This window comes from Podarcis gaigeae (genome assembly GCF_964106915.1).
Source record: "Podarcis gaigeae genome assembly, chromosome: Z".
Taxonomy (NCBI): domain Eukaryota; kingdom Metazoa; phylum Chordata; class Lepidosauria; order Squamata; family Lacertidae; genus Podarcis; species Podarcis gaigeae.
In genome coordinates, this window is record NC_139691.1 from 40,247,862 (window position 1) to 40,271,298 (window position 23,437).

General features: G+C 43.1%; 2 protein-coding genes and 1 long non-coding RNA gene across 5 annotated transcripts in view; 1 reads left to right on the forward strand and 2 right to left on the reverse strand.

Moving 5' to 3' along the window:
* The first annotated feature begins 68 nt into the window (after positions 1 to 68).
* NKAP (NFKB activating protein) lies at positions 69 to 12,848 on the forward strand. Its single transcript, XM_083723046.1, has 9 exons — positions 69 to 414; positions 4,842 to 4,922; positions 5,348 to 5,424; positions 5,786 to 5,836; positions 6,418 to 6,466; positions 7,422 to 7,537; positions 7,978 to 8,053; positions 9,837 to 9,986; positions 10,150 to 12,848. Exons 1-9 carry the CDS (start codon positions 149 to 151, stop codon positions 10,322 to 10,324), a joined length of 1,041 nt encoding a protein of 346 aa, XP_083579172.1. The 5' UTR covers positions 69 to 148; the 3' UTR covers positions 10,325 to 12,848.
* The window catches only part of LOC310837080, a 38,692-nt gene continuing 26,455 nt past the window's right edge, over positions 11,201 to 23,437 (reverse strand). The window contains exons 2-3 of the long non-coding RNA XR_014560415.1: positions 12,987 to 13,096; positions 11,201 to 12,935 (exon numbers count right to left, since the gene is read on the reverse strand). This is a non-coding gene — a long non-coding RNA (uncharacterized lncRNA). The remainder of the gene's footprint in view (positions 12,936 to 12,986; positions 13,097 to 23,437) is intronic.
* Positions 13,860 to 21,634, reverse strand: AKAP14 (A-kinase anchoring protein 14). Of its 3 annotated transcripts, none has more exons than XM_083723117.1 (6): positions 21,277 to 21,437; positions 20,384 to 20,588; positions 20,194 to 20,291; positions 18,092 to 18,271; positions 15,374 to 15,426; positions 13,860 to 14,025 (listed from the first exon to the last, which is right to left on the reverse strand). In XM_083723117.1, the coding sequence occupies exons 1-6, from the start codon at positions 21,358 to 21,360 to the stop codon at positions 13,941 to 13,943; spliced, it is 705 nt and encodes a 234-aa protein (XP_083579243.1). In that variant the 5' UTR covers positions 21,361 to 21,437; the 3' UTR covers positions 13,860 to 13,940. The 3 variants fall into 3 exon arrangements, with proteins under 3 accessions (XP_083579243.1, XP_083579244.1, XP_083579245.1); XM_083723118.1 differs by having other exon boundaries at positions 20,384 to 20,590; positions 21,210 to 21,393; XM_083723119.1 differs by lacking the exons at positions 13,860 to 14,025; positions 15,374 to 15,426; positions 18,092 to 18,271 and adding an exon at positions 18,305 to 18,792 and having other exon boundaries at positions 21,277 to 21,634.

Here is a 23,437-nt window from a genome sequence, read left to right on the forward strand (position 1 = left end):
GTTTGAAAAGAACGCCGGAAGTGAGGTGAAGGGGGCAATAAACACACGCACACCCTGACGCCACATCCGGCGGAAGGAAAATGCCTCTCTGTTGACCGTTGGCGACGCTTCCGCTACTCGAGGCGTCGGAGGACCTCCTGCCGAGGCCATGGCGCCGGTGTCCCGCTCGCGGAGCCCAGAGGAGTCGCCGCCGTCCTCACGGCGGGATCGGAGCGGCAGCTCAACCAGCCCTTCCCCGCCCAGGTCCAGCCGGAGCAAGAGGTCCCGAGCCCGGTCTCCGTCCCGGTCTCGGTCCCGCGAGCGCGGTGGTGGCGGCGGCGGGTTCCGTCAGCGGCCCGGCCCGCTTCACCACTTCGGCCACCGCCATGGCCCAGAGCACTACGGCAAGGAGCAGGAGGAGTCGCTGAGGCAGAGGTACGTGGGGAGGCTTGCTTGCTGGCCTCATCCGAGAAAGGATCCTGGCGGGGTCTCCCCTCTTGAATATCTCCCCTTTTGAATATTTCATCCCTTCCTCCCTTACCTGTTTAATGCGCCGCTTGGTTGAGACTTGCAAAAAGATAGCAGCGCCGAGGCACGTGCCCTCCTTTATGAACATCGGAAGGTTAAATAAAGTACCAAAAGAGAGAGATGAAAGTTACATGCAAGCTGTGCAGGAAAAGGTGCAGCTTCGGCTGAGGCTTCCCTTTCCCGCCCCCTCCCCGGGTACCTGTTCCTTTCCCCGCTTTTGCTAGCTGCAGCTACGAAACGGACAACTGTGAAATCAGTGTGGAGGATCTCAACCCAGGGATAAGGAACTTGAGGCTCTCTGGATGTAGTTGGCCATGCAGACTGGAAGTTGGTGCCCGGCAACATATGGAGCGTCCCATGTTCCCCATCCCCGATCTATACGAATCAGTGTCCAAGTTTAACCAGTTTCTCATGAAAAGTTAACACAAAGAGTGGTTGTGCCTTTATGTGGTTGTGGTTGTGCCCCAAGTCATTTCTCTCCCACCTTTTCAGAATGTAGGTATATGGTTAGTTTTGCCATATTTGCAGATCTCCGTTCTTCCCTTATTTCTGTATACCAGAGTTGCTGTTAAAAAGCACAGAAGCAGGGTTGTTTTGGGGTTTTTATGACAATCTAATTCTAAACCATAACAAAACCATTTGTGAAATAAGATCTAATATGTTGGCTTTATATGGGTTCAAATCCTTATTGGGACCAGGTTGCTGACAGCCTACCGCCTTCAGAAGTTTTGATCATCTTTGACTTTAGAGCTTGGGATGGGGAAGGAGCATGAGAGTGGGATCTTCTTGGTGGCAGCACTTTGCCTGTGGCAAGTAGTATTGCAACTCATCCCCTACCCTTGTTATAACAGCTAGAAGGTTATTACTATGACTCCTAGCCATGGAGGTTTAAGGTGTGATACATAGTGCAGTTTAAACTGATGAAGTGATGGCTAAATTGACTTCAGTCTCAAGCATAAACCCTGTTCATACCTGCATGTAAGTAGGTTTCATTCAATTCAGAAAGGATTTGCTTTTGAGTACATATGCAAAGGTTAGGTCGGGTAGTGATTTTGATTGGGCAACGTATCACTAAATGTTAGTCCATTGATGCAAGCATCTTGTATGTTGATTTTGCTGTTGTGTAACTTTTGTTCTGATTTAAAACAATATCTTTATTTTTATTTATATCTTTTTTGTACCACTTTATATTCTTAAGGGGGGAAATATCAGAGCAGCTTACAACGTATTAATACATCAAGTAAAACAATCTAGAATAAAGTCATGTATAAAGTATACATCCAAAGCAATATAATTAACAGGAAACTTAAATATTATTTTAAAGATTTAAAAATAAAACTTTACTAAAGGAATTCAGATATAAAATGCACATTTAAACCAGCATAACTAACAAGAGACTAAAATATTATAACCACATAACGTTGCTACTGCCACTGCTGCTAATCCTTCCAGTGGGGTTTCATTGCAGATAGCAGTTGTGGAAGTTCAGGCTTGATGACCTGGGTTTGTACTAAGAGACAACCAAGATGGTCTTTGGCCTCTTCAGAAGCCTCAGCTTTAGTAGCTAGAGTCAGTCAAGGCCCTTCTCTCCCAGGCCAAGTGGCAAAAGGTGTGCAATGAAGGGAGCAGGTGCCCCAGGACTCACAGTTAAGATGAGCCTTCAATGATCTCACATCTCTTGTGACCTCTGGACATTAATTTGTCTAACCTCTTTAGCGTGTTCAGCACTGCAATGCATCTAAGGCAGAGCTCTCCAAATTTTGTGTCGTGACTTGTTAGTGTGTTGGCTGCAATGCATAGGTGTGTTGTGCAAATACTCCCTGTGCTCCTCTCTGGATTAGTTTAACCTCCGGTTTGCTAGTAAACTGAATTACTGTGTAGTGAAATGATGCATGTCAAAAAAACTGTATCACCAGTGTGAAATGTTTGGAAAGCTCTGATCTAGGGAGATTGTTTTCCCTTTAAGAAAAATTCAAATACTGTTACTGATAAATTAAGTTGTTTCTTGCCTTAGCAGTTCCATTCAGCTGTGAGGAACCTCAGCCCGGGTCCAAACACAGTCTTCCTGGACTCCCTACATCATGCTCTCCTTCCCAGATACCCAAACTTGCACTGTTCACACCCTCCTTGCTGGCCTAAATGTATCATTGAACTGTGATAAAGCTTCTTAATTACCCAGTCAGAGAGGTGTGTGTTGTATGTATTAAGGATGGGCAATACTGTATCTGGTTTTCAACATCACAATATATCATCAGCTAAATATCACAATATATTGATATAGCACAATATACCGGTATATCTGTGGTGGTGGAGGACCTTGCTGGGCCTCCCTGCGGGGTCAGAGAGTCCTGCCATACCTCCCTGCAGCAGTGGAGGGTGCGCAGAGCCGTAGCTAGGTGATCTTGCGCCCCTGGCAGAACCGTCCAGATACCGCCCCCTACCCATGCACAAATTATTCTTTCCGCCCTCCTCCAACCTCTCCCTGTTCAATTCCCCCTCTGTTTCAAAAGCTTTTCTTATGAGGCAGTAATTGATATTTTTAATTTGTAGACATATTTATGGACATATTTGTAGCCGATTTTGCACCTCCCCCTCACCTGCGCCCCTGGCGGGGACCCACCTCACCACCTCCTAGGTACAGCCCTGAGGGTGCGCATTGCTTTCCTGCAGCAACAGAGGGCCTTGCTGGGCCTCCCCGCAGCAGTAGGGGTCCCACAGTACCTCCCCACAGTGGTGAAGAGTGCACTGCACATCCCCACAGCAGCAGAGGGTGCCACTGTAGCTCCTTGTGGTGGTGGAGGGTGCGCTATGCTTTCCTGCAACAGCAGAGGGCCTTGACGAGGCTCCCTGCAGCAGTGGAGGCCCTAAAAAATGTAAAAGTAGTAGATTTAATAAAAATTGTAAATGAACTTCCATATATTATATTTAATACATTTTTCAACTAATTTATGAGTACGTGATTTACTAGTCAAGTTGCATCTGCTTCCCCCCACAGAAGTCTTAAGTGGAATCTGTGCATGCATAAGCCCCATTGAGTTCAACTAATACTGAAAAACAGTCTCCTCATAATTCTCACACAGTACCCAATCTCCTATTTCAGCATAAGGCAGCCAGTTAAATCTTCTACCCTCCCCCCCTCCCCAGAAGGCCCCCCAAGCCCTCATCCTATCAATCTTTACCTTTTTATCAAAGGGAGGGAAGGAAGGCAAGCGAAAACAAAACCCTTTTTAATATGGAGGAAGGCTTTTTAGGGGGAACCAACAACATAAACAGCACCAGAAAAGAGAAAGAAAATTTCTTTCCCCCTCTTTTTTCCACTGGTGAAGGAAGAAAGATGTGCTTCCCAGTTCTTTGTCTACCTTGCCTCTTTGATTGTGGGGGGTCCCTCCTGGATTGCTAGCAGACTGAGCTCCTAAGTGGATAGATACCAGTGAATCTGAAAGAGTTTGCTGGTTTGTGTGAAGGTTTTTCTTCATTTCTCATGGGTTAGGAGAGGAGGGAGAGAGCAAACAAAGCTGGAGACACTTTTCTACAAATTATCTGCAAAGTTTCGGTATCTGCTGCAAAGTATCCATTCAGCTGAGCTACTTCCTAGGAAACTGTCAAGTCTCTGCCTTATTGAAACACTTATCATGATGTTATTTTGATACAATATGACAATTTATTGCACAGCCCTAGTATGTGTGTGCAGAAATCTCTTGACTGTTTGCATGACAGGAATATACTGTAGTCTACTGCACAAAGCAGGGACGCAGGTGGCGCTGTGGGTTAAAGCCTCAGCGCTTAGGACTTGCCGATCGAAAGGTCGGCGGTTCGAATCCCTGCGGCGGGGTGCGCTCCCGCTGCTCGGTCCCAGCGCCTGCCAACCTAGCAGTTCGAAAGCACCTCTGGGTGCAAGTAGATAAATAGGGACCGCTTACCAGCGGGAAGGTAAACGGCGTTTCCGTGTGCGGCTCTGGCTCGCCAGAGCAGCGATGTCACGCTGGCCACGTGACCCGGAAGTGTCTCCGGACAGCGCTGGCCCCTGGCCTCTTGAGTGAGATGGGCGCACAACCCCAGAGTCTGTCAAGACTGGCCCGTACGGGCAGGGGTACCTTTACCTTTACCTTACTGCACAAAGCTAACATTGCTCCACCCATTTTTGTCTCTGACCCCATTCCCCACTGGCATGTGGGCCCCAGAAGGTTGTTGGTGAGGAAAAGTGGCTCTCAGGTTCCCCACTCCAGCCTAACCCTTTTGCTCTATAGCAACGCTGTCTCTTATCCCTGTGTTGTGCTTAATTTTTATACATGGAATATATGTCCTGGGTTTTAACAGAGATGCATCTTTTACAGGCGATTAAACGAGAGAGAGAGAATAGGTGAACTTGGAGCACCTGAAGTTTGGGGATTCTCACCAAAGGTTCCTGACCCAGAGTAGGTTTGTGGTTTTTTAATAAATAAATTAATACTGCTGTTTTCATTGCTGTAACCTGTCTTGAGGACCTTTTTCTGAATTCTAATAAGGAGGATGGTGATTTTCTTTTTCCATTTTGTTTTGTTGCCCCCCCCCCCCCCATGTTGGCTTATTTAGCATCATGCTTTTGTCAAACGTATTTTGTGTTCTACTTTGCTACATTCCTAAAATCAAATTGTAGAATCCCTTGGCATATTTAGCCCCCATATATAATTAATATTTTAAAATCCAAAGCGTGGTAAGCTCTCGCACAGAAATTTATTTTATTGAAATACTTAACACTGAAGTCTTTATATGCATTTGACCTCAGCCTTTCAAATTATGATGATATATTTTGCACTTCTACCTACACTAATATTGTTTTGTGCTCTGCCTTTAAATCTAGCTCTGATGAACACACTCCTGCAGAAGATGAAGATGGTACATCTAAAAAAAGCAGCTCTTCTGATTCCAGCTCAGAAGGTATTTTGCACTGATTTGGTGGCGTTTGGGTAACATCATTAGTATTTGTAGGGACTGAGTTGTCTTTCCTTCCTAGAATGAATGCACTCCAAATGGAATTGCTAAAGTAAATTGCATCAATAATAATGTCGCCAGTTTCTGACTCGGTGACACTTCCCATTGCCTTAATAGTTGTCATATTATTTGCAAATGATGTCTCCCAACCCAGTGCAACAGCAGTCCCCTACCTGTTCTAGAAAGCAAGGTTGCAGCCTGGCCTCATAGGTGTAGCAGATGCAATCTGTTGGCCAGGAAGTAACAACCCATAGAGCGGACTGTTTGGCTTGATTGTAAAAACATTTCATTTTCAAATTATTTTCAGAGGAGGAGAAGAGGAAGAAAAAGAAGAAAAGGAAGAGAAAAGCTGCTTCACGTATGTGTAAACCTGTTGTGCAAGACTTGCGTTCCCACCTTGGAATTGGCCTCTTCCTTCTTTTGAGCTGCACGCTTAAAGGGGATTCTCCCAACCCACCTACATTATAGTTCAAATAAGGAATAGCAAATTCCCATAGTCTTTAAAGTCATATTTATTATTCCATTCATTCTGAAGTACTAACTTCTTCAGTTGTCAGGAATTTTGGCAAATTGAGAATCATATCACAATAGCCCTATTAGCCTCAGCCAATTCGGGGGTGATGACAGCTGCAGATTCTCATCATTCCTGCTTTTCCATTCCTATTGTGAATAGTCCAGGACTGCAATGCATTGTGCACTGGGGAATAATTAAATTCCTTTTTCAGCTGCTATGTAATGTATATTAGGCTGGGAAAGTGAGCAGGTGGTTCAAAGTTACCCAGTCGGCTTCCTGGCTGATTTGGAATTTCTGTTCTGGTCTTCCCAGTCCTAACCCAACACCATTCACTATACCACACTGGTTTTCCACCCTTCTTTCACTCAAACTTTTTATGCCTTACCCCTGCTTATTTTTGCTTTTCTTTGTTATTAACATTTCAGGTGATGAGGAAAAAAAGAAATCCAAGAAGAGGAAAAAGAAGCATAGGAAGTAAGAGCTGTTTTTTTTTTAATTAAACTTGTAAAATTGCGGAGTTTGTGTTTCATGACACTAGTATCAAACTCCTGTTTCCCCAGCTACTATGTTATCACCAAGAGAACTCTTGACTGCTTTCAACTAATGCTTTTTGTTTATTTCATTTTGCATTGCTTATTTCTGTTTTGGATTTTAGTTTACTTTCCTTTTGGTCTAGTTATTGTCACCAGTTATGTCAATAATGTAGTAAAAGTTTTGTTAGTAAATAGATATGGAACAAAACTAAGGCCACATTCATCTGAAAGAAAGCCTCACTGAACTTGATGAGGGTGGTTTCTGAGTTTGTGTTGTAAAGGAAAAGAGAAGGGGGACCAAATGTGTTTATGCTCTCAGTGCTTCACATCTTCCTTGCGAGCAAGCTTTGTTCTGCATTGTGTGTTCTGTATGCTCCCCAAAAGGCCAAAGATTTTTATTTGGTCCCAAAAAGGTTGTTTTTTCTTGGGTTATGATTTTCCCCCCATAGTATCCTTTATACTTTATACATAGTATCCTTCCTGCCAACCTAGCAGTTTGAAAGCACGTCAAAGTGCAAGTAGATAAATAGGTACTGCTCTGGCGGGAAGGTAAACGGCGTTTCCGTGCACTGCTCTGGTTCGCCAGAAGCGGCTTAGTCATGCTGGCCACATGACCCGGAAGCTGTACGCCGGCTCCCTTGGCCAATAAAGCGAGATGAGCGCCGCAACCCCAGAGTCAGTCACAACTGGACCTAATGGTCAGGGGTCCCTTTACCTTTACCTATCCTTTATACATATGGCTTTTCTTTAACCCTTTCATTGATAATATTCTTAATATTGATAATATTCCTGTAAGCGACACAAAGCCAAAACATTTCTTCTTATTCTTACCAACCTTTCTTCTTCCTTGCTTTGATTTTACATATTTATCCCATTTCCCTCTCACTTCTCAACAGAAAAAAGTCCAAGAAAAGAAAGAGTAAAAAGAGCAGGAAAGACTTCAGCGAGTCAAGCAGTGAAGATTCTGATGACGACGAACAGCAAGAGGATGATCTCTGGATTGAGAGATCAAGTAGGTTTTGAATGCTCGTAGCTTCTTGGAAAAGCCTGCACACAGGAGCAGCCTTCACTGTTAGATTGGTCTTTGCTAAGGAAAGGCATCCCTAAAGAGATGTCAACTTATGTAGGCTTTAAATTTATTCCTTTTGTAAGATGGTTATTTAGTTTATATGTATACCCCACCTTTTCCAACAGAAAAAAATCAGGTGTGCTAATAAAATGAATATGCCATACAAAATAGAGCAGACCACTGGAAGGCTACCTTCCTTTCGTGTAGAGTTGCTGGCTGCTGATGGGGCTCAAAGTGGAAGGGACAAGATGGAAGTTAGGCCAGGCAGACCCCACAGAAAGGGTGGCAAGGATAAAATTTGTACAGTTGGGTTAAAAAAGCTGGTTAAATAATGCATTAGAGAAGGTTTTGGCTTCATTCTTCCTTTTATTGCTTTCTTGCAGAAAATGCAGATGCTGTGGATTTCATAGGACCAGAAGCTCCCATTACTCATGCCTCTCAAGATGATCGGCCCTTGAAGTAAGTGCTGCACCTTTAGCTTATTTCAGCATTTGAAATCCAAGGTAGCCAAGGATTCCAAATACAGTTCTTAACTATTATAGGGCATATTTAGATGTTCACAGAGCTCAGATAACAGAGCATATATAATCCTTAATAATCCTCAGCAAGCATCCTATTAGTTAGATCTATACTATTTTTCCTGTACAGTGGTACCTTGGTTCTCAAACTTAATCCATTCCGGGAGTCCGTTTGACTCCCGAAACAGTTCGAAAACCGAGGTGCAGCTTCTGATTGGCTGCAGGAGCTTCCTGCAGTCAATTGGAAGCCACATCAGATGTTCGGCTTCGGATAAAAGTTCGCAGACTAGAACATTTCTAGGTTTGCGGCATTCGGGAGCTGATTTTTTCAACAGCCAAGCCATTTGGGAACCAAGGTACCACTACTACAGATGAGTGAGTCTAAAAAAAAATAGTAGCTTGCTTTAAGTCCATCTTTTTCATTTGTGGCTCAGGTGAAATTTGATGTGGGAACTTCTTGCTCTCATTGGCACTTGGATGGATGGATGTTCCAGAAGGAGTTGAAAATATGGGCCACAATTGTGTTTCATGAGTTGAAAATATGGGCCACAATTGTGTGCCCTGACCTTCTGGTGGACTATAATCTCCCTAATTTCCCAGTGCTAATGCACGCGAGAGGACTGTGCTAGAGCCTCATGAAAACTTCTCTATATTTTGGCTTTCGATGCTGTGACATATGCTTAAACTAGATGTTCTTACACTTCCTTTTCTAACATGTCTCACCTTGACAGTGAAGGGAAGCAGGTAGCAATGTGGAAAAGAACAAACTCTGGCTGCACTGCTTGTCCCAGCATTTTCTTATTGTTGCCCAGACAAAATGGAGAGCTTAACAGGAGGAAATCCAGGTGGAATAATGAGGCCAAGAGAATTAAGATAGTAGAGAAAAGACCCACCTACCTCCTTTTGCCCTGTCTATCTTAGAGACGCTTTGTAAGGAAGCTAGGATTGCAATGGTGAACTGAAAAGGGATCCAAGGTTCCGGCTTCCCTCACCTATCTAGGACTTCTTGCACAAAACGGGCCTGTATATGAAATAATACTTGTAAGTTGTTTTGCTTTGTCCTCTTCAGCTTCTCTGTATCCATAGCTAGAGAGAGAAGTCAGTGGGGCTTTGGGATGCCTATATATATATATATATATATATATATATATATATATATGCTTTCGTAGATTTTCACGGGTACAGGAATGCAGGTTTTGGTGTCCTCGGGTGTCTTCCCGTGTAAAAGTTGGGGTGTCTAGGCGACGTTTCGACGAGGTCTCACAACTAAGTGCAATACAGCCATCTTCTCAGGAAAACTCTTCACAAAGTTCAAGAGGTCAAGACACAAAGACTTTAGCAACTAATCCACACCTAATGACCCACCTAAGTGGTACTCAGGATATCACTCAAGAAATCACTCAAGGTATCTCTCAAGTAATTAAGGAACAAAAGAAGAAAAGGCACACTAGCCTGGGAACTTCCTCTCTGCCCAGAACATTGGAGGCTAGACACCACACCCCCTCTACAGTATTTATAGGAACTCAAACATTGAGATCCCGCTCTGTTCCAGTAACAAGAAGCCGAAAGCACCAGCCTGAAGATGACGAGTGAGACCTCGTCGAAACGTCGCCTAGACACCCCAACTTTTACACGGGAAGACACCCGAGGACACCAAAACCTGCATATATATATATATATATATATATATATTGTAATGTAATGATCCTGTCTCTTTCTTAAAGCTATGGACATGCTTTACTCCCCGGTGAAGGCGCTGCCATGGCAGAATATGTAAAAGCTGGAAAACGCATCCCTAGGAGAGGTGAAATTGGTCTAACCAGTGAAGAGATTGCATCATTTGAGAAGTCTGGCTATGTGATGAGCGGCAGCAGGTGAGCGTTCTGGTGGGGATTGCTGTGAAATTTTGCTGCTGTTATACAGTGTAGGGGGAGATATTTGGGTAATGGCTAATAGAAATTGAGCTAGTAATGAAGGAAATCTTCTCTTCCTGTTGAACATTACTGGCTTTTTGATGTGCATCATGTTTCTCTTCAGGCACCGGAGAATGGAAGCTGTGCGTCTGCGTAAGGAGAACCAGATCTACAGTGCAGATGAAAAGAGAGCCTTGGCATCTTTCAACCAGGAGGAGAGGCGGAAGAGAGAGAACAAGATTCTGGCAAGCTTCCGAGAGATGGTCTACAGGAAAACCAAGGGCAAAGACGACAAATGAACAGGATGCTCTTCTTGTGCATATTGACAACCGTCCCCTGTTACAGCAATTCACAAACAGGTGTCCAGCATCACAGCCCTACTTGCAGGGTGTACTGCTGATTGAACCTCAGGAAATGGTTTTTATGTATCAATAGGAACCTTGACAGGTGTATGTGGATAGCCTGTTCACAAATTTGCTGTATGGCATTAACAGCAGCAGAAGGACAATTACCTAAATGAAATGAGACAAGGCTCTATTGCAAATTATCCCAAAATATTGCTAGGAATCCAAGGTACTGTGAGAGTTGGTGGATTTAAAAGACACTTTGTAAAATTCTGAGCAGCAAATCAAGACTTGTGGAACTGAAACTTGGCATTTTTTAAAGGTTGCTTTGTTTTCAATCCTTTGCTAAGAGAATGTTGAGTGTACAGTACAAGTCACAGAGTGGATCAGAGTGCTCTTCCAATGGCATAAGTTTTGGGCAAGTACTCTTTGGTGAGAGAACCCCAGCAGGGAGTTGGAAGTTACAATATATTCTGCAAAGTAAAGCATGGAAATATAGGCTGTTTTACCTTTAAAATATGTGCTTTCAAGTGAGTTCCAAATTTTCCCTCTTCCCCCAGAATGGGATATGACCACACATTTGGCAAGTTACAAGATTGTTTACTAACAAACTCTCCAAAGGTCCGATTCATGTGCTCTTCCACACATCAGTCAGAAAAGTTGCACAGGCAGTAAAACTTAACTTAGTTACAAAGTGATGAAAGTTCCTAGACATAGGAAGTGAACTGGCCTAGGAACTGGCATAGGAAGTGAAGAGTAGTTTGTGAGAAGCCATGCTGCTAAGCTGGAGTAACCAGTTCAAACCTCTTCACATGCTAAGGTGCTCAGGTAAACTGACATAGCTAAGCCTGGCAGGACAGCTAACTCTATTGTATTAACCATTTCATGCATTAATTAGACTTAAGCATGTTGGTAATATGGGGCTGGTTATCCCACAATAACAGATGGTGCAAATTAATTGTACCATTGATTGCACAAAGACAAAAGGTCATTAACACAGCCTTTTTAAGCTTCAGAACAGATTTGTTTGTTGTATATTAGTGAGACTTGATTCTCTTTTACTAGATTTTAAGTGACTTAAATTATAGTCTTTTTCAGTGGCTCTGATTCCTTGTAAATAGAGTTGGAGCAGCTCACCTTGTGCAGATTTGTACATTTTAAGTATTAATATATTTTATAATTTTAATAAGAAGCTATATAATGCTGCAGCAGTGTGTCTTCCAGTGACTAGCCTGTTACTGAGCCAGCAGTGTAATGGGCATTTGCGCCCTCCCGTTTCTCTTAGTACAGATTTGCTTTCATCATCCTATACATTAACTAGTATGGGGAGTCTGACAGCTCATCAAGAGAGAGAACTATTTGAAGATTGGAAGCATCTTCCTACCTGACTTCATTGTGCAAATAGAGTTTCAGTGGAACAAAACAGGTTAGATATCCATTTGGCTTTGATGGGCTGAAAACTTGATCCCTTTTGTAGGCAAAGTCTTTATGCCGGTATTGAAAAGTGTCTGGCATGTGCCATCCACTGTGACTTCTGAACACCTCTGCTCTTTCAGAAGCCTCAAACCCAGTCTAAAAAATCTCCCTCCAAGTTCAGGGGGACCCTCAGGGGCACAAGGAACTGTGAGGCAAAAGTTGGGAGGGAGTGATGAAGTCATAAAATGTGTACAGGGAGTGGGCTTGATGTGCATCCTGTGCACCATTCCTTTCACAATTCCAAAACCACGTATTATTTGTGGAAAGTTACATTTAAAATTGTTCCCCTGGTGAACCTTTGTTGTTTTTTATCTATGGCTTGTCAGTTTCAAGCCATGACTCGTTCTTTGAAACAACTATAAAAATAAACACTTCATTTCGACAGTGTTTGAAAGCACTTGCCATTTGGAAAATTGGAACTCGTGGCTGTGGCTCACAAGCAGGTCTTGAATAAAGATCACATGTCAACAGCTTAGTGTGCATGTTGCAGTCTATGGTACTAACTTGGTATTACTCAAATAGGTGAACAACTGGGACTGATGAGAGCAAGAATTCCCAATAATAAAATTGTGGGATGTAATACATTGGTGCAGTCAAATGCAACATTCCTTGTTTCCCTAGAGCGGGCATAGGCAGGGGAACATCCAGTCTGTGTAACTTCCTATACCACCGGTCGGGAGCTCCTTCCACTGCTTGTGACCTGGGAGTTGGGCATGGCTCTGGCTAACTCCTTAAAAGAGCCGAGTCATGCAGCCATTTTCTCACTTCTTGTTTTTATCTTGTCTTCCTTGCTGATCTTTTGCTGCCACACTGCTCTCCTGCAACCATTTTCTATTCTTAATGTAATTTTGTTGTCTGCTGGCTCTTAGCCAGCAGCACAAGTTCAGTCTCCATATAAGATGAACTCATAGTTTCTTTGTGTAACTACCAAGTAAAGTCTGCCTTTCAGGAATCATGTTGTGAACTGAAATGTGAGTAAACTTTTTGTTACTTTACTCAGAAAGACTCTTGTGTCTTTATTCTTTTAAGAGGGATTAAAGGCAACACAAGAAAATAATCTTAACTACCAGATTCAAATGAATCTGCATCGCTTCTCGGCCTTTTGGCTAAGATCAAGTGAGATTCAAATGAATCTGCAAACTAGCTTCTAGCTATATTGAGGGGAATTTGCTCTGCTACATCATAATACTTAATCAATACAGTGGTACCTCAGGTTAAGAACTTAATTTGTTCTGGAGGTCTGTACTTAACCTGAAACTGTTCTTAACCTGAAGCACCACTTTAGCTAATGGGGCTCCACATTGCTGCCGTGCCGCCGCCGCACGATTTCTGTTCTCATCCTGAAGCAAAGTTCTTAACCCGAGGTACTATTTCTGGGTTAGCGGAGTCTGTAACCTGAAACGTATGTAACCTGAAGTGTCTGTAACCCGAGGTACCACTGTACATCCTTCCCTACCATCCTTAGCATTCCCACAAAAACCATTAAGCATATTTCAATGAGTTTAAAGAAAAAGAATACATAAAACATTTTAAAAGGTAGAAAACAAAAATAACAATACAACACTAAAATATAATTAAGTATTCCCAATAGTAAGGGATAATGGGAGTAGTTGTCCAAAACATCTGGCGGTCTAGCTTTTGATACAGAGTGACATGCAAATATAACCCCTTGCAAATTCCTTTAAAAAGAGTTTTGCAGACATTGGCATTGTGGCCATATCTGTGTAAGCAAAGCTTTGTTTCCTAACATGGTACCCTCTAGATGTTGTGGAGTACAATTTGCATCTGCCCCAGCCAGCCTGGTGAATGGTCACGAATTATGTAGGGAGGGGAGCACCATGTTTGCTACCCTTGGCCTACATAGACTTGGAAGGTTGCAGTAAGTGGAGATCTCTGCCATGTCTACTGCAAGATTAAGGGCACTGATGCTTTGCGGGTTTGATCAAGTAACATTTACTCTCCAGGAATTAAGCCTTCTAACACGACACAGAAAGACCAAAAATGAGAAGCTGACTACAGATACGCACAACTTTTATTTATAAAACTAGCAGAAAACCTAAAAGAGAGTTTTTAGTTTGTAACATTTCTAGAGGAACTAAAAAGTGATGGTCTCCATCATGATTATTTTGCTTTCAATCACATCTTTGAGCCATTTTTCTTTGAATCGAGACTCTCCTGGCCTATAGAGAGAGAGCAGAAGAAATATAACACAAGAGTTGGGTTATTTAACACATCTGAGTTGGGAACTATGGTTTGTTTGTTTGTTTGTTTTTGTTTGTTTTTTTGAAAAGTTAATTCCCTTACAATATTCATCATAATCATCTGCTATCTGCAGGTCTTGAGTTTGGGTTACAACAGTTTAAAATAAAAAACAGATTACAGTCATAGGAATAGGGTGGATTCTGATTTTTTTAAATGGCTTGTTTTGACATTGCTAAAATGCACTATGTGCTAACACTTCTGTCCGTACCACCTTTAGCTTGTTCCTGCACACATCTGTACTTTTAATGCACTGATTTGTGCCTTTTAACCCATTTATGGTGACTTTAAAAAAAAACCACAGGAAAAAACCTTAAATTTCTGCAACCAAAATCTGAGTGCTCTTGCACACAGAAAAACTAAAACAAAATTTGTGACAAGGGATGGTATCCAGTGAACTTGTTCCATTAGCTAGGGCTGCCATAAGTCCAGAATTTCAAAGCTGGAATTGATGTCTGGGGGCAATTTCTGAAAGGCAGTACTTTATCCTGGATCTTAGGCAAGTCAATCGAAAAATCATGATTTTTTTGGGGGGGGGGCATTCTTTGTCAAAGCTTAACAACTTTCTGGGTGTCCCAGATTTTTACTTTTTGAAATATGGCAACCCTACATTAGCAGAAGGATTTACACTTGCACAATTGAATTTTGCCCCCTCTCTGCACACTCATAATCAACTCCTGAGAGTTGGGGGAAACCCAGGACAGATCTTCAAGTCACACAGGGGTATACGAAGGCGCACACTTTACACAGGTGTAAATTCCTGCACTACCAGAATGGGTTACTTAACACTACATTGGATGCAACCCTCTTAGGTCCCTAATGTAAAACAAATCTCAGTCAGTCATAGGCATGGTGTCCAGTAATGAGCATGTGATCAAATTTTGGGGAAGCCTCTTAAACTTGAATAAACAATCCTTTAGCACTAAGCAGCAGAATCCTAGACATTCCTGGTAGGTAGGTATAGGATTGCAGGCTAAGAGATGAATCTTCAGTGAATGTAGCTGAAAAAAACCAAAAAACAGCCATGTGTCCTGCAAACTGTAGCAGATTATGGTACATTTTTTTGCAGCTGATTTCTGCACAAGAGCAGGCCAGGCCTCTTCTAAGCCAGCTGTCCTAGTTGCAAATCAAAGAGACACAGAGAAAGGCAGGTACAATTCACTCCTAGATGGGTTTGCAAGATGAGCAGATCTTTCCCCATAACAAAACATTTAGCAGAATTTATCATACCACCATTATTTCATGGATTATTTTTAAAATAGAAAATACCTGTGAATTAGCTTATTCGTCTCCACCACAAAGAATACTTCAACAGGTAATGTCTGCATTAAATGAGGGAGAGAGAAAAAGAATACTTCGTTTAAACTCTGAGAATGTTGGGTTTCCATTTTGCTTTTTAAAATCACCCTTCCCTGCAAGGGCTTTCTGGTCCTCATGGACACTAGTAAACTCAAAATGCAATAGCAATAGGAAATTTGCAAGCAAGAGAAGCCTGACCGTAATGTTGGGGTCTGATGGGCCTCTAGGGTCTTGGTACTATGTGTGATAGGAATTTTATGCTCTTAAATATATGATAATGTTCATAAGTGTACCAACCAAGCACATACATAGATCAGCACAGGAAGGCCAGCCTGGAACCATTTTGATTCCTAAACTGACCAAATCTTTTCTCTACAAGGTCAAAATGGAAAAGCCTCCCCATTGTCTTTTCCTTCACAAATCCTGTCTTAAGGGTATGTCTGTGTTTGAATAGGGTGTGAGCCTGTGACATGGCCCAGGAACTAAGTATTTATCATTACAAAAGACTGGCCAGGCTACCCAGGAAATCCAATCAAGTAACCTGCCAGACAGGAGATAAACAAGGACAAGAGAAAAACATTAAAATTTCTGTTTTAGACCGCCTTTTCTATGATGTAGGTGTGATGTATCTGAGGGGTGGTCTTAGGTTACACCCCTTCTGTGATGTATGTATGATGTTTCTGGGGGTGGTCTTGATCTACAGGGTGGCAATTTCAAAAGTCTTTATAAGGCCTTGCACACCATTTTTCTGGGTCCCTCCTCTCTCCTGCAAGTGAGGGGAGCACCCTGTTGCAACAGTTCAATAAAGGCCAAGCCTACAGGCTGCTGTTTTGCTCCAAGTAATCCTGGTTAGTGTCTTTGTTTTTGTCCAAGGGAGCCCTCAGATTTTTCCGTTAACATATGTATACAATAAGCCTCTGCAGCTCAACCTTTCCAACTGGGAAAGGTTACAAAATTGTATTTCAGTTATTTTTAAACATTTCAATACCGCGGTTCATCAAAATAAATTCCAGGATGGTGTGCTGCATATGCAGATTAAAATGTAATAATGATAATAATAAAAGATCAGTATCCTAAAAAGGCAGCAGTAGTTAGTCTTTTAACTTGGAAAAAAGGAGAGGAAGACTTGGTCAAAGTGTGTAAAATTATGAGTTGGGTGGATCAGCAACAGTATTCCTGTTCTTACAAAATAAGAAGCCAGGACATCTGATGAAGCTGATAGAGGGATGCAGGACAGCCAAAAGGAAGTGCTTTTAGGTTTAAGGAACCTTTGACTCTCCAGATGTTGCTGACCTCATCATCCTTAACCATTATGGGCTGTGCTTGCTGGGGTTCATGGGGGGTTGTAATTCAGCAACAAATGGAGGGCCAAAAGTTCCCCATACCTGCTCTATTGGTTTTTAGCTGAGGTTCTCTTGCCTTGTTCTGCTGTTTTTATCCCTGGCATTTTGCTGCTGTCTGGTTTACTGTACTGTATTGTTTTCACTGCTTCTAAAGACCCCCTTGAAGCAGTGTAAGTTCTATACATAAACCAATTCACATTACAGACATGTGGGGTCACATTCCCCGCCTCTGCCATTTTTTGGGTGGATGACAAGGTAAATCATACCTAAAGACAGAAGTATATGGGAAGATCCTTTCCTGTTTGTACCATTACAGAGGAAACAGTCCAAAACTTGTTATTGGTTATTTGCAATGTAAGTATTAAAGGTAAAGGTAAAGGGACTCCTGACCATTAAGTCCAGGTGTGACCGACTCTGGGGTTGTGGCTCTCATCTCGTTTTATTGGCCGAGGGAGCTGGCGTTCAGCTTCTGGGTCATGTGGCCAGCATGACTAAGCCGCTTCTGGCGAACCAGAGCAGCGCATAGAAACGCCGTTTCCCTTCCCACCAGAGCGGTACCTATTTATCTTCTTGAACTTTGACGTGCTTTCTAACTGCTAGGTTGGCAGAAGCAGGGACCGAGCAATGGGAGCTCACCCCATCGCGGGGATTTGAACTACCGATCTTCTGATCGGCAAGCCTTAGGCTCTGTGGTTTAACCCACAGCACCACCCGCATCCCTTAATGGAAGTATTACTGTAACTATTATTGTTAAAGTTAGAAACTGCTTACATGCCAAAATGGCTTCTACAAGTATGAAATCAGTTACAAAATCAAAACATAATTTAAATACATGAGAAAACAATTCCATCAAAGCCTTAAAAGCTTTCATAATTAGACTATACTATAAATGTACAACAGTTTAAACAGTTTATAAACAATTAAATGAGGAGGCTGGATTTCAATGTCATGGTTCATAATCATTCCGTCAGCACAAATATTTCTGATACTCCTCCAATTTGTGGGGGGGTGGGGGGGCATGATGGGGCAGAAGAGTGGGGGGAAAGTCTCATAACGCTGACAGGAGTCTTTAATCTGTCTGCCACTAGCACAATTATTTAGTTCAAGTTCTTAGGAAGTTCAGGTTCAGGGGACTGTTCTGCCTAAATATGTGTGCCTTCAAATAAAGGGCATGAAGGGAGCGTGATCAAGCCCCTGGCAAATGATCAAGTTTATAGATTTCAGAAGTTCAAACTTGATCCTAATGAGGGTGTTCTCTCCCCCTTCCTGCTTTTTTATTTTTATATAAGAATAAAAATAAAAATCTGGGCTTATAGGTCTTCAGAGGCGATGTCAAAATACTTACTGATGGTCTGATTTTGGAAATCTCTATGACGAAATAGACACATGCTGTTGCTCGTGGGATGGGCTTTCTACAGGTCGGGATACTCCAGCGGACCCGGTAAAAGTACCTCGTGGAATACTCCAGTTCCTCTTCGCTGATATAGTTTGTCCAATGTAGCCAGCTCTCATGAAGCTCCCATGTCTGTGGAATAAAAATAAGCCATGATGTGGCCCCATGCACAAGCATTTGCCCACATTTGCCAGCAATCGAACATAGTGGGTACAACCCGCCATGTCAAACACATGTCAAGCCTTTGGCATTATCAGAATTGTAATGTCATGAGTCACATAATAAGGACTCCTGGTTTCAAATCGCCTGCCAGGCTGCAAAAACTCTCTGACTGACTGGGCCATTCGCTTTCTCTCAACTTTCCAAGATTGTAGTGAGGAGGATTAGAGGCAGGAGAAGGTTTGAGGCCGTGATCTGAGGGCACATGATGGAGGTGTTATCCAGGCCCCATTCTTGGCTGCCTGTCACTTTAAGATGGCCCAGTACTGATCACCCACAGCCTCTGGGAATCTCTGGGCTATGTCATGGTGGGCAATCAATCCCTTTGTGATTGGCTGAGCAGGCCACCCGTCAGTTAAGACCCACTTGGTAAGAATCTCTTCAAAATGGACTGTTGCCGTACAGTCCCTTGTCTGCCCAATTGACCATCTATGCTGCAACAAATGTGGAGACCAGAAGCCCATTTGTAAGTCACTGCGATAGAACTGACATTCTAGTGAAGGGCAGGTAACAACAACAACCACTTTTTTAAAGTCTAACAAACACAAACCATTCTTTGCTCCTTGCTTAAACAAGATGTCTGTGGAGCCTTCCCCATAGGAGCTGATAATTGTTATCTAATATACAAAAATGATTCATTTGTGAACCTGCATCGTCTCACAAAAAATGTGTACAGTACCACTATTTATAAGGATGCGACAAAAAGTGTTACCTGCCCAAAGATAGGGTTGGGATAGATGGATCCTAAGGGGAATGTGATGTTGGCCTACCTGAGAACTCCTGGCACGAATGGATTGCCTGCACTAGCAGTCATGAAAGGATGGGAGAAAAAAAGGCTTCTCCCCCACCTTCTGTCACAGCAGCCAGATAGTGAAGAGAAACAGGGTTGGGTGTGGTTTGTGCATGTACCATGTACCATGAATTCCAAGGTGGAAGAACGATAGCTGGGGGTTCCTTTGGTCTTTTTCACATGAGGTGCGGAAGAACTTGCAATTAATGATAACAGCCAGATTCACTGCCCAATGAGAAGGTCGGCGGTTTGAATCCCTGCGACAGGGTGAGCTCCCGTTGCGTGGTCCCTGCTCCTGCCAACCTAGCAGTTCAAAAGCACGTCAGAGTGCAAGTAGATAAATAGGTATCACTCTGGTGGGAAGGTAAACTGCATTTCCATGCACTGCTCTGGCTCGCCAGAAGCGGCTTAATCATGCTGGCCACATGACCCGGAAGCTGTACGCCGGCTTTCTCAGCCAATAAAGAGAGATGAGCGCCACAACCCCACAGTTGTCCGCAACTGGACCTAACGGTCAGGGATTCCTTTACCTTTACCTATGCTATTAGTCATTCATTGCTGTATATTTTATGTACTTGCAGCACCTACCCACCAAAATTTAGGAAAAAAAGATAAAGAAATATTGTTGCTCTTATTAACATAGTATCAATTATTTAGTACAATAAAGCTGCCATCCTAAATCCACTTACCAAGGACTCAGGCTCACTGAACACAGTGGAACTTATTTCCAAGTACACATCTACAGCAGTGGTTCCCAATTAGCTACCTAAGTACTGTGTTTTTTTCAAAAGTCAAGCCATGGACTTTTGAAAAATTTGAAATCTCTGTGGTAGCTTTTGTTATGTGAATGGTGCCACAGACACCCTGGGTGGGTTATGCAGACCCCCTGAGGGAACCATTGATCTAAAGGATTGCACTGTGTGTTGCCTTCAATGCCACCAAACATACAGGCCCTTTCCAGCTGATTCTCACAGCATATTCATGCATCCAGACAGTCATGTCACTTGGCTAAAGGCATTGAGTAAGTATCCAATTTTAAACTTACTTTTAAATAATCCTCAATCTGTGCCAGTCCATTAAATACTGTGAAATCCTTGCACTTCATCCATGTAATATTTGGTACTGGATATTTGATTCCTGGAACTGAAGGGAAGGGAATAAGTTAATCTCTGGTAAGGGTGGCTTTTATACTATCCAGGAGGCATCAAAAGCATAGCAAGTTAATATTGTAATACCTGCCTCTGTCTTTTGCAGGTGTCTAATAGTGTATATTGCATCTCTGATAACATTTTTCACAATAGACGCTGCTGCCTTCCTGATGGCTTCTAGAGCTGGATCTTCAGCTTCCACAGATGCATCTTCAGCTTCCATGGATGCATCTACAGCTTTCACAGGTGCATCTTTGCCTTCCACGTTAGTGGTCAACTCCATTGCCCACAACTCTAGAAAGAGAGGATAAGGACAGCACACAGGGTCAGAAGGATCATTGTTCAGAATTTGACCTACACAGCAATATTTGGCATAACGTACTCTGCCACTGCTATTCATAAAAAAGATCAAAACCCCATCATCATTCTTAAGAAAAAACATTTTGGGCTGTTACACAGGGCAGAGCTGGTTTACCACTGAGTGTATGCTCAATTGGAAGCTGCAACTAATCCTGGTTCCCTGTAAAAACACTGAAAGGGCCTTATACTGAGTCAGCCTATTGGCCTACCTAGCTTGCCAGCACGGACTGGCAACAGTTCTCCAGGGTTTCAGACAGGATTCTTTCCCAACCCCAATTAGAGATGGGGGGGGAGGGTTTGAACCCTGGCCCCTTTTGCTTCAGAGCATGTGGTTCCACCACCGAGCTATGGCTCAAACACATCTTTGTTACATTCTTCCATTACATTTTGCAGTGTACGCCTTGAAAAGTATTTGGTGTATGCCTGCAAATCATAATCTGCAAAGAGGGAATGAGAAATCATGAACAAGCCTGTTCCTTTGCATTTCTTTAGTCCTCTCATTTCCACTGCGTTCAGCCACAAATGCAAATAATTAAGAATGAGAAATAATCACCAAGGGATGTTCTATGAAAATCAGCACTTCCTCTGATCCCGCAAAGGATAGTAGATCACTCCATTACCAGCTTGAAAGTGCTTTCCAGATGCTTTTCTCTTGTGATCGGAGTTGCTTTATTTCCTCCGAGATACAGGTTCCCAGGGCTCATTAAGCAGCGGGCTCTCAGGCTCCTGTGACAAGTGTTTGGTCACAATCATCGCCTGGGCAACAGCAGTTCATCCAATAGAGCTGCAGGTTTGATGTACAGGCATTCCATCCTACTGAAAGGAAAAAAGAACACTGGTGGAGATCAGCTCTTAGCACACAGTGTGCAGCCAATGATATTGTTAGGCGTTCAAGAGGCTGGGAAGTGATTAATGCGAGTTGGGTGGTGTTTTCACATTATGGAGCAGGGCATATCAGCCCACATCATACGTGCACTTTTTGCATGTTACTTTTTTGAGGGGTGGGACGGAATTGGGGGTGAAGCCCTTTAGAATGGCCATGGTTAAAAGATGCGTTTGACTGGAGGGAGGAAAATACTTGGTGCTTTCTAGGCCACAAAATTTGAGCATGCAGCAACCCAGTTTGTGAACTTGCTAACCATTAAATAGTCAAACATAGGCTGCATACACATCATTGCTTCCCCCAAAAACTGTTGTTCACACCCCTCCCCGGGGTAAAATTCCCAGCACCCTTAACAAACCACAGGTCCCAGGATTCTCTGGATACAGTCAAATGCTTTAAATGAGCATTAAATATATTTCATGTGAACAACCACAGAAGAGGATGCCGACTGCATCTCTGCAAGATTCGTTGCTCTGGCTTTCCCACTATCGAATCAGCCTCTGTCTCCTAGCTGTATACTTGTCAGGAATGGGAAATTAACGGTGTGCTGTTCCCTAAACATAATTTAGACTCACCCTTCCCTCTTTTCCCATGGCCTGAAACAAAGCCTGTCGCAAGCCTAAATTAAAATCCTGACAGGGAGTGATGTTTGTATAATCCTATTAGATTACCAACACCAGGGTGGAGCCTGAATTGGCATTTGAAAGCACACAAGTGACATTTCTGCATAGAATGTTATCATGGCTGTATCCCTACTCATTCAGAGAAGCTGTAGAATAGCTTGCCTTTACAGAAGGCTACATACTGCAACTCTTCACAAGCATATCAGGAGATATGCCAAGAACAATGACTCATGCAGAATGACTCCTTACTGTTTGTAATCAGAGGCCCTGTACTTTTTGTCAGGAATAGGGAACTCGTGGCCCAGGTGTAATACTTGAAATCATCATCAGCCCCAACCAGCCTGGCCAAACACCAGGGATGCTGGAAGCTGTAGTGCAGGGATGGGGGAATCTGCAACGCTCCAGATGTTGCTCCCTCAGCCCTGCCTATTGGCCATGCAGGTTGGTGAGCTGGAATCTGACCACATCTGGAGGGCCCCAAGTTTCCCACCCCTGCTGTAGTGCTTCAACACCTGGAGGCCTATAGCCATGTGTTATGTACTGAGTCGAATAGGATCCAGAATGCAGCAGTCTGATTGGTCCTAGAACAATAGGATCCAGAATGCAGCAGTCTGATTGGTCCGCAGGAGCCACCCAATCCAGCTCCAGGTGGAAGTGAATCCGCAACCTGATTGGCCTACAGGAGAATCCCGGAATTAGCCAATCACGTGGGGCCCATTGTGTAAATAATGTATATAAAGCAGACATTTCAGGGGAACTCCCATTCCTCACTACTATGAGCTCAATAAAGAGCATGAAATCCACACTCGACTCCGAGTATATTTCACCATGCCACTCCTGTTTTTAAGGCACTTCTGGCTGGGATGCAAGGCAGGGCCTGTTCGGTTATGGCTCCCAGGATATGGAACTCCCTTCCCCTAGGAGACCTGATTGGCCCCTTTTGATAATGGCCTTTTTGTTAGCTGTAACAAAAGAGAACACTCAGCTTTTCCAGGACTTTAGTCTGCATTGGATTTTAGTACCTCTGCTGTGAAGTCTTCTGGAAATTACCATTTTAATTTTGGATTGGATTGGAAGAGCTTTTACAGTCTGTTTCACCCTCATCTCCCCCTAAAGAAAAACCCAGGGTAAAAGCATTTGGATTAAAAAAATAAAATAAACCACAGTGGATCATCTTGTGTGCAGGTGCTTAGTTCCTGCACATTCTAAAAGAAATCAATGCATGTTGGGGCCCCCAGTTTTAGAAGTGGCAATAATGTCATCTCAGAAGTTTTG

Bases quoted from the DNA above. Each gene is read 5' to 3' on its own strand.
- NKAP (XM_083723046.1), top strand. From the start codon at position 149: ATGGCGCCGGTGTCCCGCTCGCGGAGCCCAGAGGAGTCGCCGCCGTCC. The intron at 5,837-6,417 runs GTATGTGTAAAC...TTAACATTTCAG, and splicing joins GAAGAGAAAAGCTGCTTCAC to GTGATGAGGAAAAAAAGAAA. The intron at 8,054-9,836 runs GTAAGTGCTGCA...TCTTTCTTAAAG, and splicing joins CAAGATGATCGGCCCTTGAA to CTATGGACATGCTTTACTCC.
- AKAP14 (XM_083723117.1), bottom strand. From the start codon at position 21,360: ATGAGCCCTGGGAACCTGTATCTCGGAGGAAATAAAGCAACTCCGATC. The intron at 15,427-18,091 runs GTAAGTATTTTG...CATTTAATGCAG, and splicing joins TTTCCAAAATCAGACCATCA to ACATTACCTGTTGAAGTATT. The intron at 14,026-15,373 runs GTATTTTCTATT...CTCTCTCTATAG, and splicing joins ACGAATAAGCTAATTCACAG to GCCAGGAGAGTCTCGATTCA.